Source organism: Rhamphochromis sp. 'chilingali' (genome assembly GCF_963969265.1).
Source record: "Rhamphochromis sp. 'chilingali' genome assembly, chromosome: 6".
Classification (NCBI taxonomy): domain Eukaryota; kingdom Metazoa; phylum Chordata; class Actinopteri; order Cichliformes; family Cichlidae; genus Rhamphochromis; species Rhamphochromis sp. 'chilingali'.
In genome coordinates, this window is record NC_137933.1 from 2127639 (window position 1) to 2143715 (window position 16077).

The window sequence follows — 16077 nt, forward strand, 5'->3', positions numbered from 1 at the left end:
TTTGTTAGGCTCTCCCATACTTCTGCCAAGGTAATTTGTGCTGAGCAGCAGCCAGCATTTCAGAGTTTTGAAACTGACTTGAAAAGATGTGTTGAAATGTTTATAAAAACAAGGCCAAGTGAGAACCATGACTATTTACATTGTAGATTCTCAATGAAGGCATCAGAACTATGAATGAACACACATGGAATTATGAAGTAAACGAAAAAGTGAGAAATAACTCAAAACATTTTTTATATTGTATATTTTGATTCAGATCAAAACAGCCACCCTTTGCTTTAATTACTGCTTTGCACACTGTTGGCATTCTCTGGACGAGCTTCATGTGGTCATTACCTGAAATGGTTTTCCAACAGCCTTGAAGGAGTTCCCAGAGATGCTGAGCACTTGTTGGTCCTTTTGCCTTCACTCTGCGCTCCATCTCATCCCAAACCATCTCCACTAAGTTTAGGTCAGGTGACTGTAGAGGCCAGGCCATTTGGTGCAGCGCACCATCACTGTCCTTCTTGGTCAGATAGCCCCTACACAGCCTGGAGGTGTGTGAAAAATAAATGATGGTCTAACTAAACGCAAACTGGATGTGATTTGTGTATATATATATATATTAGTTATTATATATTGTTATGTCTGGATTACAGAAAGAAAACACGCCTATGCACCTAGCAGCAAGCAAAGGGCACGCAGAGATCCTACAGAAGATCCTAGAGACTGGTGTCAGTGTGGATAAAAGGAATATAGTAAGTATGATGATGAGCCTGTACACTTAAAGGGGTATGTTCAGAAACATTTACGAATCCTTCTCTTTTGTACATGTTTATTCATTTTAAGCGGTATAAATTACATTTTCTATCAGCCCACAGTGAAAAACCCATAATGACGATGTTAAAACGTGTCTTAGTAAATCTAGAATATTTCTTAAAAAACACAAACCAACATTTTTTAAAAACATGTCAGAAATACTACTCTCACTAGATGCGGAGAAGGCCTTTGACAGGTCGAGTAGGTTTCCTCTTCTCGACCCTGTCAAAGTTTGGCATAGGCCCTAATTATATTTCCCTTGCTAAGCTGCTTTACACAAAACCTCGGTTAACACAAATAATATAACTTCTAGTCCTTTCCTCCTCCACCGCTCTACAAGACAAGGGTGCCTTCTGTCCCCATTGCTATTTTCACTTGTCATAGAACCTCTCGCCATTTAATTACGCTCTACAAAGGATTATAAAGGAATAAGGAGATTTGGTGTAGAACATAAGGTGTCTCTCTGTGCAGATGATTTGTTACTATATATCACTGACCCTACTAAATCATTGCCAAAAATTCTGACAGTTTTAACTGAATTTGGGAAAATTTCTGGATACAAAATCAACCTAACAAAAAGCATATTGTTTCCTGTTAGTTCTTTAGAAAAGTTAGATAGCGCTACATTGACTTTGTTTCCTTTTACCGTCTCAAATACTTTCAAATATCTTGGAATAACTGTAACCCGTGAATTCTCTGGCCTTTTCAAACTTAATTTTATTAATTTATACCATCAAACTGAACAGAACTTGGAAAGACTGTCCAAACTGCCCATCTCGCTTGCTGGACGAGTAAATATCATTAGGATGAGCACTTTACCCAAATTTTTATTTTTGTTTCAATGTATCCCAATATTGATCACAAAAACTTTTTTCAAGAAAATAGACCAGTTAATCTCTCAGTTTATCTGGAACAAGAAGACACCCAGAATGAAAAAGACATTTCTCCAAAGACCCAAGATTACAGGAGGAATGGGGTTGCCTTGCTTTCAGCTCTGTTATTGGGCCTGTAACATACGTTGTATGTCATTCTGGGGCGGGGAACATAGACCTGATTGGGAACGGATGGAAAGTTTGACTTTTTTCTCTAATACTCTTAAATCTTTGGTTCATTCAAACTCAGATCTGGGTAAGCATAAATGTAAAAATCCGGTAGTGTCTGACTCACTAAAAGTTTGGTCTCAAATTAGAAAGCATTTTCATTGGCGTCAATGTTCAATCTTTACACCATTAATCCATAATCAAGCATACACATTGTTCTCAGGATCCACATTCCAGTTATGGACTTCCAAAGGGATACACACAATCAAGGATCTGTTTATTGATAATCTCTTTCCTTCGTTTCAACAACTTCAGCAAAAGATTTTTTCAAGTATTTACAAATACGTCATTTTATTAAAGAAACGTTTCCATCCTTTCCCAATGAACCACAAAAGCTAGTTTCAGATGATCTGTTCCCGATGAACCCGCTAAAGAAAGGAGCTATTTCCAGGATCTACAACCAACTTTCGCAAATAGACAGTACAACTACATTGGATCACTTGAGAAACAGTTGGAGTGAGGAACTGGGTACTAACATCACTGAAGATCAATGGACCAAAGCACAAGAACTGGTTCACTCCACTTCTGTCTGCTGCAGGCACGGACTGCTACAATTTAAGGTCCTGCATAGGCTCCATCTGTCAAAACTGAAGGTTTCAAGGATGTTTCCAGGGGCTGACTCAAGATGTGATCGATGTGGCCAGAATTCTGCCTCACTGTGTTTGGACATGTCCCAGCATCGCCACCTACTGGTCTAAAATATTTAAAACATTGTCTGATATTTTTAAAAAAACAGCTCCCCCCAGACCCAGTAATGGCACTTTTTGGTGTAGCTACAGTTAAAAACTTAAATAACAAACAAATTCATGTTTTGAGCGTTAAAACATTGCTTGCAAGACGCCTTATACTTCTGAATTGGAAAAATAAAGCCCCCCCAACTCACTCTGCTTTGTTAAGAGACACAATGTATCATTTACAGTTGGAGAAAATTAAGTTTTCATTGAGAGATCATGTTAAACGGTTTTACGTAATTTGGCAGCCCTTTATAGATTACTTTAATAAGTAAGCTGGGAGGGATGGCCTCCTCCCATATCTGCTCCAAGTTTATATATATTGGTCTGGGCAGGTGTATTGTTCTTTTTTTCCCCTCTCTCTCTTTCTCCTTTTTTTTGTTTTTTTTTTGTTTTGTTTTTTTGTATATATATACTCATTTAGGTATATAAATATGTATGTATAGACATAGATGTGTGATTGTTTATATAATGGTAATTATATTTTATGTATGTTTCACGCTAATAAGAAAAATAATAAAAAGATTAAAAAAAAACATGTCAGAAATCTTTACATATGTTCTATTGATAAGTCTAATTTCCAACCTTATGAATGCATCCTGAAATAACGGCAGCATTGCTAGGAATTGCTTCTGCTGATTGTAGTTTCTTAAGGTAAACTATCCTTCAGCCTCATCCCACACACATGCTGGTTCAGTTTTCCACAAGAAATTCTGTTTGTTCTTTAGTTACTTCTGTTATTTTTACTAGTTAGTCAACAGACATATTACAAGGTTTACAATTATTGTAAGAAGTAGAAAATATACCCTATGCTTTTGTTAGACTCATTCCCATACACTCCCATGGAAACTCCCACACAGTTTCTAATATAAAATGTCTTAATGCATGCTCAAGCATCCAGGTAAGGAAATTTCAAAAAGTTGATTCTGTTCATCTGGATGTAGTGTTTTCAGTGGAAGAAATGTTTTGTCACTCATCCAAGGCACCTAAAAAAAAAGCTCCAGCCGATCCAGGAAAGAAGGTGAAACTGCCGTCTAAGCAAAAACCCTTAGTGATCCCGTATGTATCAGGAGTATCAGAACAATTGGGGCGATTGTGGCTCAAGAGTTGGGAGTTCGCCTTGTAATCAGAAGGTTGCCGGTTCGAGCCCCGGCTTGGACAGTCTCGGTCGTTGTGTCCTTGGGCAAGACACTTCACCCGTTGCCTACTGGTGGTGGTCAGAGGGCCTGGTGGCGCCAGTGTCTGGCAGCCTCGCCTCTGTCAGTGCGCCCCAGGGTGGCTGTGGCTACAATGTAGCTGCCATCACCAGTGTGTGACTGTGTGTGTGTGAATGGGTGGATGACTGGATATGTAAAGCGCTTTGGGGTCCTTAGGGACTAGTAAAGCGCTATAAATACAGGCCAGGCCATAATTGAGACACATTTTTTTTCTAAACACAGAGTTACTATGGCTTTTAAACCCCAAAACACTGTGCCAAAAATTGGTTCCACCAACACAAATAGAATAATATAGTGTTCGCTGTTAAGTGCCAGGAGGTTTGCCATGATTTGTACATCTGGGAAACCAAACAAGGTTGCATGGCAATTATCTTGGGGCAAGATAGTAACCCCAAGTTTCTCTCAGATGCATCCAGCGCGCGAAGAATGTGTGTGAACATTAGATAAAAAGGACTTACATAGAAAGCGCTATACAAATACAGGCCATTTACCATTTACCGTTACCATGATAGTTTACTTGTTATGCACCCCTAAGAGTACCGAAGAAAGAGCCCATACATCTCTATGACAACCGTGTGCCCACCCCTGAAGCCACCCATTCTGCCATCCCAAACCAATCCCACCATCAAGAACAGCGTCCCACAGGGAGCAAGGCTTTGCAAGCCATAGACCCAGATGAACGGATGCCCCCCAGATCCAGCACCTCTGGACAGGGTGCAGGAAACAGGGTTGTTATAAAGGGTTTAACAGAAGTGTTGCATTAATTGTTTAGGAATTATAGAAATTTTTATACTCTTTTAAACCTTTGAGGCTCAAAAGCATTTGGATACATGGCTGCCAAGCAGTTTTGTGGCCATTTAAGACTTTTCCCATAATTATTCTATCAGTAATTAAGCAGAGATATAGAGATAAGTGTTGAACTTACATTTAGTAGATGTCCAGTGAAACCCTTTGTATGAGGTCCAAAGAGATGCTGACACAAGCGAAGGCTAAGATTGAACAAATTACAGAAATTGTAATTGCCAAAACACTTGTGTACCTAACTGTGTGTTGTGTTGCAGACCAGAGCAGCCTTATGATGTCCAGAACCTTAAAGAAGGGTGAATCCTATCAATCAGTGGGTCCTGCCACTGAAGCATTTTTCTTGTTTTCTTTTTAGCCATCCACTCACCCATTCAGGGTCATTGATGGGCTGGAGCCTATCTCACCTCCATGGGGAGAGATGCAGGGTATACCTTGAACAGTCTGCCAATCTGTTACAGTGCTAACACAGAGAGGCAGACAACCATTTACACTTGGCATTGGGTAGCTGTTTACTGGAACACTTAATATGAGTTTTAAGGAGATGTTGATGAAGCAACAGAAGCCATCATTAAATGAAAAACTAAATAAACATATCAGAGAGAGATTAAAAAGTTTTATGAGGAGCCAAAATAACATTTGGGACATTTTCAACCAGAAGGAATATACTAGCCAGCTCAGACAGTTTACAACAAGGTGTACACCACTGGTTACGCTCAAGAACAGGAAGACCAGATTTGAATTTGCCAAAAAATAAAAGAACTTTCACAGCATGGGGAAAAACTATTAGTAATGTTAGTTTATGTGGTTTCCTCAGTAAACTGGGTGAGGTAGCTGACTCCTAATCACAGCGATTTCTCTAGTTTCAAGTAGCCTGGCCCTTTGACCCAGGACCTGTTGGCCTTGCAAGACCCTTCTAAGCAAAAATGATTCCTACTCACCAAACTCTTGGGATCACTCAAGCATTTTGAACCTGAAAAAACACATTTCTTCATGCTTGTGAATAATAAGCTTTAAACTGTAAAAACCTTTGACCTTGATTGTACCTGTTGTATTGTGTTGTTGTAGGATGATCTCACACCATTGCACACGGCAGCTGACGGAGGTCACTATGAATGCGTTAGACTTCTGCTGGATTCTGGCTGTAATGTCAATGCACAAACTAATGTATGCTTGTTTACTTAAATATGCAATTCAAGAGTGGGTTGGCAGTGTTATTTTCATGAATTAATATTTATCTTCTGTCTGTAGAGAAAAATGAATGCTCTCCATTATGTGGCACAGCATGGTCATGACAGAGAGGCCAGCTTGCTGCTGAAGGCAGGAATCAATGTAGATGCTATAAACAATGTAAGCACTGTTAGCTATCTCCGGAAAAAAATAATTATGATAATTCTTTTAAAGTACCCATATGCAAAAGAAATAGAAGAAATTTATAAAAGACTTGCATAAGATTTGGCTTACTTCATATAAGGCTTATATGATTTACTCATGAAAGTGGCCACTTTCTCATTACTTTCATATATTGTTTTAGTAAGTATCCAAAACAAGTTTCATTTATATAATTTATCAAAGGATCTTATATCTGTTTTCACTCTTGTATGCTTTTCATACAAGTTTCACATAACACAAAGCTTTATAAGATTTATATATATCTTTTCCATATGGGTATTCTTACACAGTGGTATGTTAGCATGTTAGCATTTTGGTGCATAAAATGAAGAAGAAATCTAAAATTAGGCAGTAAACACTTGTAAACGTTTTAAAAGTTAATATCATAGAGAGCAGCTTTTTAATACCTGTTTCTCTTTGAAACAGCAACACTGCACACCACTCCACCTGGCTGTTTTCAACAATCACACAAAAGTTGTACGATTGCTTATCGATGCTGGCAGCAACCTGAATGCCACTGACATTGTAAGTACAAAGTTCCACAGCCACATGAACACAATGCATAATAAAATGTCCTATAATACAGTAATTTTACTTAATGGTTGTCTGTCATGTGGGCGACAGAGGCAGCAGACCGCACTACACATTGCCTCAGAACATGGCTGGCATGACCTGGCTGAGATGATGCTGATTTCTAGAGTTAGTCTCAGTCTAACTGATAAGGTACCACACACAGCTTCACACAGAATATTATGTACACTGCTCAAAACAATAAATGGAGTACTAAAGTCACACATCAGACCTTAAAAAATATTCATGTTACTTTGACGTACGTTTTGAAATTCATTGAAAACAAGAAGGGGTCAGGGGTCACAAAGGTCAGTGAAAACCATAATCATCAGCCTTTTGAAGGCTGGATGAGATGGTGGATGGTGGTGGGGGGATCTCCTCCCAGATTTGGATGAGGGATTCAGGTGTGTGAAACATGAGGGCCAGGCAGTGACATCAGTGTCTTCATCATTATATAATTGCCAGGTCACTGGGTATTGCCCTGCAACACAAACCCAGGACCGAGTGCATTAAGACAAGCTCTGAGGATTTCATCCCAGCAGTACAGGGTACTGTTGGCTAGCATGGTTAATGATAAAGGAGCTTTACACAACATAATTTACCAATTCAAACCTGCATACACACAATTCTATCTAGCATTCACACTGCGATGAACTTTCAGCTCTGGCCTGTCTCCTACTATCTGCTCCTCACTCTTCAGACTGTGCTGGGAAACACAGGCTACGTCCACACTAAAATTTGAAAATGGCGTTTTTGTCTGAAAACGCTCCGCGTCCACACTATCGTTTTCAGTCGTTTTCACAGAGTTGTGCGTCCACATTGAAACAGCCGAAAACGCTTCCGTTCCAGTCCTGCGCATGCGTGAAACGCAAGAAGATTCGGCCTGCCTCATTTCCGTCTGCCATTTATTTACTTTTCCGGCTCTTTGAAACGTCGCGGCAAATGTTGAGGAAAAGCACCGAGTTTTTTAAATGGACTAACAATGAGCTGGAGTTGTTGCTGCGAGTAACACAAAAGTACAAAGTTGCAAAAGCGAGTGAGAGTTAAAGAATTTGAAGAAAAGCTCTGGAGCACGTACAGACTGATATTAATCTTTAATAGCGCTGTCAAAACTGAGAGCAAACAAAACAAACGCTGTATAATGCCCTCCGCTATCTTAGTTTGATTGGTCACATGACTGCATCACATCACTAAAATGTGTCATCGTTTTTGAAAAGGCTCGGGATTCGCTGTCCACACTGCAACACGAAAACGGCTTTGGATAGCGTTTTCAAAACGCTGCGTTTTCCTTCACCGAAAACGGCGTCTCAGTGTGGACATGGCCACAGTGTAACCTGGATGTGCTGCAGGTACTCTCTCATCAAACCAGTACTGACGAGGATATCAAAAAGCAATTCTAGGAGAGAATAATGGTCTGTCCCATCACCTGCAGAATCATTTACTTTATGGAGATTGTCTTGGAACTGTAAGAGCAGTTTGGCGAGGAAGAACAGCTAGCAGGTCCAGCGAGCATGTGGTGTGGAGGTTAGCTGGATAACTCAAAGTCAGTCAGTTAAATCGAACAACACATTTATTTGATGTTAGCAACATAAGACCATACAAGCCAAGTCTCCACGGCTCTACTCTGTCCGTACGTACATGTGCGGAGATGGGTAGTCACCGGCGCCAGCCCGTTACAAAGGTATGGTTTCTCTCAGAACAGACACACAAGCATGTAATGGCTGCCACACTATACTCACACACCCACTACGAGACTCCCCCAACTACTACAGTTGTTAAAAGTCCGCTTGTTCATTGTAACTGTTTATACTACGTTACCCATGATGCACCTCGGTATCTGTACTTCCGGTTGGGAACGTGTTCAGCGCAGTTCTGCACAGATGAGAGGTGTGTCGGAGGATAACGTATTTACTTGCATTCCTGTATGACCACACACACCCATATACACACTCACACCCCCTTTACCTGCATGTGAATACTGTAATGCCTCCCTACCAACGCTGTACATCCTGTTGATGTCATCTGCCACCTCCTTAGTAAAGTAGGGCAACCCCCTCTAGTGGTGCTATAACACAGTAAGGTTTGTCTTGGAACGTCTTCAGTACACCTGTTTGATTTGCACCAAAAAAAGGTGAAATTAATTGATTCACTTACACTTCCGAAGACGACAGCTTGATATCCGTAAAGTTTAACTTGTGGTTGATGATCAAGTGTTCCTTTACTTTTTTGAGCTGTGTATTTCACATTGTACACTAACAAATAAAAACAGTTTTCAGTTGGTGCATTGATCCTTCTATATCATATTAATTAAGATCTTTGTTACGCTAGTCTTAAGTAGAATATTTATCTTTTTTCACACCATTTGAAACCTTGATGCGTAGTTCACTTTTTCTTTGTCCGGACAAAGTTAATCTTGTAGCACAGCATCATGATAACTGTTTTAGTATAGATTCAGATCTATGACACTCATAGCTGTGTCTTCTAACAAAGCAATGCTTTTCTGGCCATCTAATGTACACAGCAGGGAAAAACATGTCTGGAAGTGGCAGCAAGAGGAAACCATGTCGTCCTGGTGGACATGATAATTAAAGCTGACCGTTTTTCTAAATGGGAGAAGGTAAGTGTTGCTAACGCTATATTAATACTAAATACACTCTCCTTATATGAAATCTGTGCTCATATTCGATAAATACATTTTCACTCTTTTCCAGCGTATCAGCACCCATGTCCTGTTGAGTTTTTCACATTATATACATATTAATTGTTTTTGGATTTTGTAATAAAAAAAAAATCCTGGCATACAGGCATAGTTATAAAGAACGAGAACAACTCAGAGCATACACTATGACTAGGTCTCCAAGATGCTTAAAACATAAGAAATCAGGAAGGGGCATGTAAAGGAATTTCTTTTACTTATGTATTAATCACATTATTTTATTGTATGATGCCTTGGTGCCACTGGATTTTAACATGTCTCACACTCATACAGTAAGACAAATGGTGGGGGTGTAGTAAGGAAGTTGGGGGAAGCAGACGACTCCACAGGAAGAGTCTTTTGTCTCTTTGAGGACTCTGGGAGGCAGCAAGGGAGTGTGAAACAGCTGTGTACTGCCTTTTGTTCCTGGAGATATTTAACTGAGAGCCATGCTGGGCTCAGACTCTGCTGACCGTCTGTCCCGCGGTCATGCAGGGACTTCATCAAGCTTGGTTGTCTGTTCTTTGTGTGTTTGATTAAAGAATGTTAGCTACCGCTCACCGCTCGTCTGCAGGCTTTATTTAAATGGAAAACTTCCACAACAGGCAAAAAAAAGCTTTTTGCTAAAAAAAAGATTCAGAGCAGAAGTTTTTTGCACTGCATTTTAAAATGAAAACATATTGCATTTATTTACAATTAAAGACACAGAGCAGAAAGTGTGTTACTGTTTTACATCCACAGACACACAAGAAAAGAAGCAGGCAACATGAGGTCAAGTTATGGCAATTTTATTTGTGCATTTCAGTTTTTAAAAAACAAGCAAACGTCCCAAGAAGAAGGATGGGGTGAAAGAAAGGTGGAGATTTTAACATTAGGAGGAAGAAACTATTGATGCTGCTGGGTCAGTTCTTTCTCAGCAGTCTGCTCCAGAATCCCCTCCTGTCCTCGGCTTGCTTTTCTTTTTCTTTTGCCTTCAGTTCGTTTAAGGTCTTGTTGAGCTGCTCCTCGGCATCTTTAAATTTTTCTTTCAGCTGCTGTTTGGCCAGTTTCCCTTTGTGTTTGAGGAGCTCTTTAGCTTCCTTTTTGTGCTTTCGCATTTCTTTCAGTGCGTCTTTGCAGTCTTTCTTGGTCACCGTCATTTCTTTCTTGAATACCTTCACCTCAATTTTCTCTTCTGCAAGTTCTTCTTGCACTTTCATCAGTTCCTTCTTCATGTTTTCAGTGTGACTCTTTGTATCTTCCATTTCTTTCTTTGCTTCCTGTATTTTAATTTTCTCTTCCTCCAACACTTTTTGAGCTTCCAACAATTCTTTCTTCAAATTTTCAATCTCATTTTCTGCCTCATCTTTACGTCTTTTCTCCTCTTCAAGTTGTTGCTTTACATGCAGTAATTCCTTTCTTAGTGTTTCAGCTTCAGCTGTTACATTTGCAGCTTCTTGAGTTGCCAACTGCATTTTCCTTTTTCCCTCTTCAAAAGCTTCCTGCACCTCCTGTAATTCCTGCAGCACATTTCCTGCCTCCTTCTTTGCAGTTTGATATTTATTTTTGGCTTCTTGTGCTGTGCTTTTCTCTTCCTCCAATGCTTTTTGAGCTTCCAACAGTTCTTTCTTCATCTTTTCATTCTCCTTTTCTGCCTGTTGTTTTCCCATTTTCTCTCCTTTAAGTTTGAGACCCACATGCAGTAATTCCTGCAATACTACATCAGTTTCAAACTTTGAATCTTTAGCTTCTCCTCTTGATTTTTCTGCCTCTTCTTTTAATTTGATATTTTCAGCCTGTATCATTTTAAGTTCTTCTTGCAGGTTAATCAGCTGTACTGAATTGTGAGGTGAAGCACTCGCCGATCCTCTTCTCGTTCTCCCCTGATTCATTTTGGCCTTTTAAACAAAGGAGCCAACGTTTTGTAGAGGAGTGAAGTGAAGTTTTCGATGTTTCTTCGTCAACTGTCGTTTGTCCTGCACAGAGATGCTGCTGTAGATGTGTCTCTAGCTGTGTCTGGATACAATGAAACATGCTGGAACTAAGTGCTTGTGTTGCACAGTTCTACTGAACATTCCATTTCATGCATGCTCCGCCCACATGGTCAGGAATGTCAGGTGCTGCATCGCCAAATGCTGCTCCCGTTGCCTAGCAATAACAGCTGTTTACTTTTGGGGTCTGGTTCATTATTTAATAAAGAAAACATGTCCAAGTATTGGGTGCTGAGGCTCAGCGCATATTCTAGCCTGCTGTGTGGGTGGGCAGCTAGAAATCACTGGTGGGCAACATGAGTGAGGAGAAAACTGGAGCAGCCAAGCAGGGAGCTGCAGGTTGCTGGTTTGAGTCTCTGTTCAGATGCTGGTGTCTCCTCTCTCTGAGATGTCTGCAAACAGTCCCAGATAAAACAATAAGGATAATAAACAAACACGTGACTAAATTAACAATTATGACTCTGATGTGTTTCATGTGTAGCAGGATGGCCTCTATACAGCAGTCGCTGCAAGCATCCACATCGCCACACTCACTTTTCTTTAAGCAGGCGTGCTGGGCTCCTCCTAAGGAAAGTTTGAAACTTCATTTCCTTCATGCTGGTGAACTTTTTACCAAATATTTTCATCAAAGCTTCTCCATCACTGACAGGGATTGTTTGGATCTTCACACTCATCTCCACCAACCCTAAAAAATGAGTCTCACTTTGCTCATATAATGCCAGGAGTGTCTCCATATTCCACAAAAGTCTGTGCAAACATGTAACAGTATCCCATATTCATATGAATATTATTGATATTATAACAAAAGCTGTCACCAACACAATTGTCACAAGTGCTTTTTTTATTAGTTATTGCAAATGCTTGATTGCAGTTCTTGCTAGATGACAAAACCACTTATTAGGTTTAGAAGGAAATGACTTTTGGAGGTAGCAAGGGAGTGTGAAGCTTAAGGTGTAAAACAGCTGTGTACTGCCTTTTGTTCCTGGAGAAGGTATTTAACAAACCAGCTAAGTATCTTGTAAATTCTTTGTGCTAGTTTTAAAAGCAAGAGGTACTGAGAGTTTGTTTTCTTTGTACATCATATGCATAAAACGTGATAACATCCTTTTAACTTCGAACGACTCACAAAACTTTCTCCCTGTTGAATTCAGGATCACGGGGGATGTGAGCAGGTAAGAAGACCTCTGAGCTTAAAAATGGGCCATCAGCCAGAGACACAGCACTTCCGTTCTGTCTTATGGACCCTCGCCACAAAGCATCTGTGTTATGGGGAGTGGAAGATTCTCGCTCAGCATTGGGACTTTAGTGAAGCACATATACAAGCTATAGAACAACAGTGGACAGGTGAGCAGTGCTGAGTTCCTAAAAAAATTATTGACAGTTTTATTGCTATTTTTATTACCTTTTTTGTACTTGTTGGGTTTTTTCATATATATATATATATATATAAATCTTTACACAGGAAATCATACAAGTTTGAAAAACTGTAATATAAGGCCTGTAATGTCCAGAACCATAGAAGCACTGTTTCATGGGTCCAGTGATTTTATTGAAAATAAATTCTCAAATTTGGCACTGACTGATTCACTCTACAGCATTCTGAGTACCTGAGGTGATTAACTCTGGTCTAGGTCAATTTTAACCCAGATCAAGAATTCTTTCTACAATTCTACTACAACAAATGAACTACAGATCTATTTAGAATATATGGATAGTCTGACATGAGTAAATGGATGCTTAATCCTTAATATTTCAGAGAGCAGATGGTGTTGTTTTTCTTTTGGTTTTTTTACAACATCACTTTTTTGTAGAAAAACGTCTATTATCATACAATATCTTGTCTTATAATGATGACCTGAAGCACAACTACAACTGCCTATACCTGATACCTGAATCTTGGTTAACCAGAGAGATAAAAGCCAGGAGAATAAACCAGATGTTCTCCACTGAACTACCCAAAGTATAGTCTGAATGGCAGCAGAACAAAATGAGAACAGCCCCGCCAACGCTGGAGACAGAGCAATACTGAAGAGTATATGTAAGAAGGATGCAACACATAACAGAAATGCTCAGTGCCTAGTGGATCTAAGAGCAGACTGCAACAACCTCCCTGAAAGGATCCAGTAACCATCACAGTGGCAGACATGTCAAGCAGAGGGATTGGACAGCACCATTCCCTGCCATGTTTAACACCTACTGGATAGGGAAGCTAACAAGCTAACTCCATTAGCATCCTGCAGCACAAATGAACCAGGTGCTAATGGTTGAGACCCACCCGGAATGTCTAACCGAAGGCTGTCCTGATCCCCAAGGATCCCAAGAAGGGGCCGGTCCCATCCAACTACTGGCCAATAACTTGGCTAAACTGCCCACCAGATTGCCCTCCTCCTGAATGGTAGATACTGTACCTCCGTCCATCCAAACCCACACTTGTCCTTGTTGGACATAGTTGGATATAATTGCTAATCTTTCTCTTTGGGTAGATTGGTCCTCCAACCAAGAGCAGTCTCTCCAAGATGACAGCAGTTTGCAACATGGATTGTAATAAGTTTTTCAGCTTTTGTACACTGTTGCAAGAGTTACATTCTGGGCACAGCTTTTTTCTTTAATTCCAAATGCCAGATCTTTGACACCTTGCTTTTAAACTCTATTTGACTTTTAACCTGTTGAACCTTTTTTTTAATTTAAAGTTGAACTTTAAATAAAATATTAAATTATATAAAATAAAATATTGTTTCATTTTGTTGGAGCACTTAAAATGTAAGATATCAGGATGTCATTCAGCTTTGCTTACTGGCCAAGTACCTCGCTTGCTTAACGCTGGTCTGTGGTTACAATACAGACCCAGTGGACTATATGAACTAGTTAGTTACTGTGATTCTATAAATGTTCTGATGGTATAAGAACTGTCTACAGTGACTGTGTTTAACTAAAAGTTCAGATGGATAATGCTTGATATAAATCTAAATTGAAGGTAAGAAAAGCTTCAAAGATCATGGTCACCGGATGCTGTTAATCTGGCTTCATGGAGTGCTCGTAGCTGGAGAAAACCCTACCAAAGGCCTCTATGAGGGGTTGGTGGAAATCTCCCGGACAGATTTGGCAGGTGAGCTAATCAGGGAGGTCACTTCCTTTCACTGGTCAGACTATTTGTCAGTTTTAACAGTCATACAATATTAGTTAACAATATTTCTCCACAGAAAGACCAATAATGCCGTAAGACTGTTTTTCTGTTTGTTCACTGGAATGTGTCTACTTTTTTTTCTTTTCTCTGTTTTCCTCTTCTGGTTTGTTATCCAGAGTTCATCCGACAGAAGGCAAACTCCCAGACCAGCTCTCCTAAAATGTGCTGCGTAATGTGACGGCAACAAGTTTATGCTTATCATCGAGCTATTGTGTTAGCTTTGTTAAAACTTTCTTTATTTAAAGAAATAAAAATGTTATTTTCTATAAATAAAATTACATGATTTGAATTGTGAGTCACATAATGGTTTACATTTTTTAATGAAAGATAGGTGTGTAGCAGCCAGGGGAAAGTTGCTCTCTATTTATTTCTTTTTTTTTTGCCGTGCAATTTTGTCAGGTTTTCTCTACTGCAGCACTTGAACTGTGTTTACCTAGAAGGGCTGTAACAACAGCCTTGCACTGCTGCAGATTTCCATGTGCTGCATCCCATGCCAGTTATCCACACACAAAGAAAGGACAAGACAAGCTGCCCCTAACCTACCCAAAATGCCCCACGCCTGCTGCTTAGGTGTGGGATTTTGCTTCCTCCAAAGGTCCTTGAGGTTCCTGAGATTCCCTAAAGCGCAGATCGTACCTCCCAACATGGGCCAGCTCGCTCCACATGATAGTGCATCCGAGGAGGCGTGGACCCCCCTGCGGAGGCGTGGACCCCCCCTGCGCATGGAGAGACCAAACCATGAAACTGGCGACTCCGGGCACTGGTGCTCCATACTCCTTGCAGGCCCCCTGCATCCCAGACCCCAAACCCCAAGACCCTCACACCAACACTAGTTCACTGGATCTAAGACAGAGCCCAGCTCCTAACAAAAAGCGCCCCTCACAATGATGCTTTACAACACTGCATCTGATGTTTTGTGTTGCACTGGATGGATGCAGCTGCTTGGCCATATAAACCCATTCCATGAAGCCCTCTATGCACTGTTGTCGAGCTAATCTGTAGGCCACATGAAGTTAATATTTGCCTCTCTGCCCTTTGTCCTCCCCTCAAACTGGCTGTCACTCCCTAAGCCGTGGTCTGCTGGAGGTTTCTTCCTGTTAAAATGGAGTTCTTCCTCCACACTGACTCCAGGTGCTTGTTAACAGGGGCTCATCTTACTGTTGGGGTTTATTGTAGGGTCTTTATCTTAAACATAAAGCACCATGAGGCGACTGTTGTTTGGATTTGGTACTGTATAAACAAAATTAAAGTGACAGTCCAAAATAAAGTCATTTTAATGAAATTCTTATTTACTCATTGTGAATAAAGTACAGCAGTACATAACACATTTGATTGATGATTGGTGGTTGATTTATTTAAACTAATATAATCATCCTGCTGCAACCAGGTTTCTGTAAGTCAGAGTAAATCAATTTGTTGATCAATTATTAATTCTTGTACTAACAGAGAGAGCAAACCCCAAGTTAGCAGTTCAGTCAACAGTAAAGCAACATGGAGCGAAGGCGGTGTGCATTTCACTTACTCTTTTGACTGGCCTTACTCTTACTTTGAGGAGAGTAATACTGGGAAAATAATATTGTTTTTCTCACTGAAAGCCATTTCCACTCTGTTTGACTGTT

At 40.2% G+C, this 16077-nt stretch overlaps 1 protein-coding gene across 6 annotated transcripts in view; it reads left to right on the forward strand.

Moving 5' to 3' along the window:
* ankdd1a (ankyrin repeat and death domain containing 1A) overlaps nt 1-16064 on the forward strand; it is a 36018-nt gene extending 19954 nt beyond the window's left edge. For 5 of the 6 annotated variants that reach the window (XM_080885484.1, XM_080885485.1, XM_080885487.1 and 2 more), the window contains 9 exons: nt 639-737; nt 5716-5814; nt 5899-5997; nt 6466-6564; nt 6664-6762; nt 9131-9226; nt 12426-12618; nt 14249-14380; nt 15029-16064. In XM_080885484.1, the coding sequence (XP_080741610.1) occupies nt 639-737; nt 5716-5814; nt 5899-5997; nt 6466-6564; nt 6664-6762; nt 9131-9226; nt 12426-12618; nt 14249-14380; nt 15029-15291 (1179 nt within the window). In that variant the 3' untranslated portion in view covers nt 15292-16064. Of the gene's footprint in view, nt 1-638; nt 738-5715; nt 5815-5898; nt 5998-6465; nt 6565-6663; nt 6763-9130; nt 9227-12425; nt 12619-14248; nt 14381-14574 lie in introns of all 6 variants that reach the window. The other variant, XM_080885486.1, reaches the window with a different exon arrangement.
* The last annotated feature ends 13 nt before the right edge of the window (nt 16065-16077 follow it).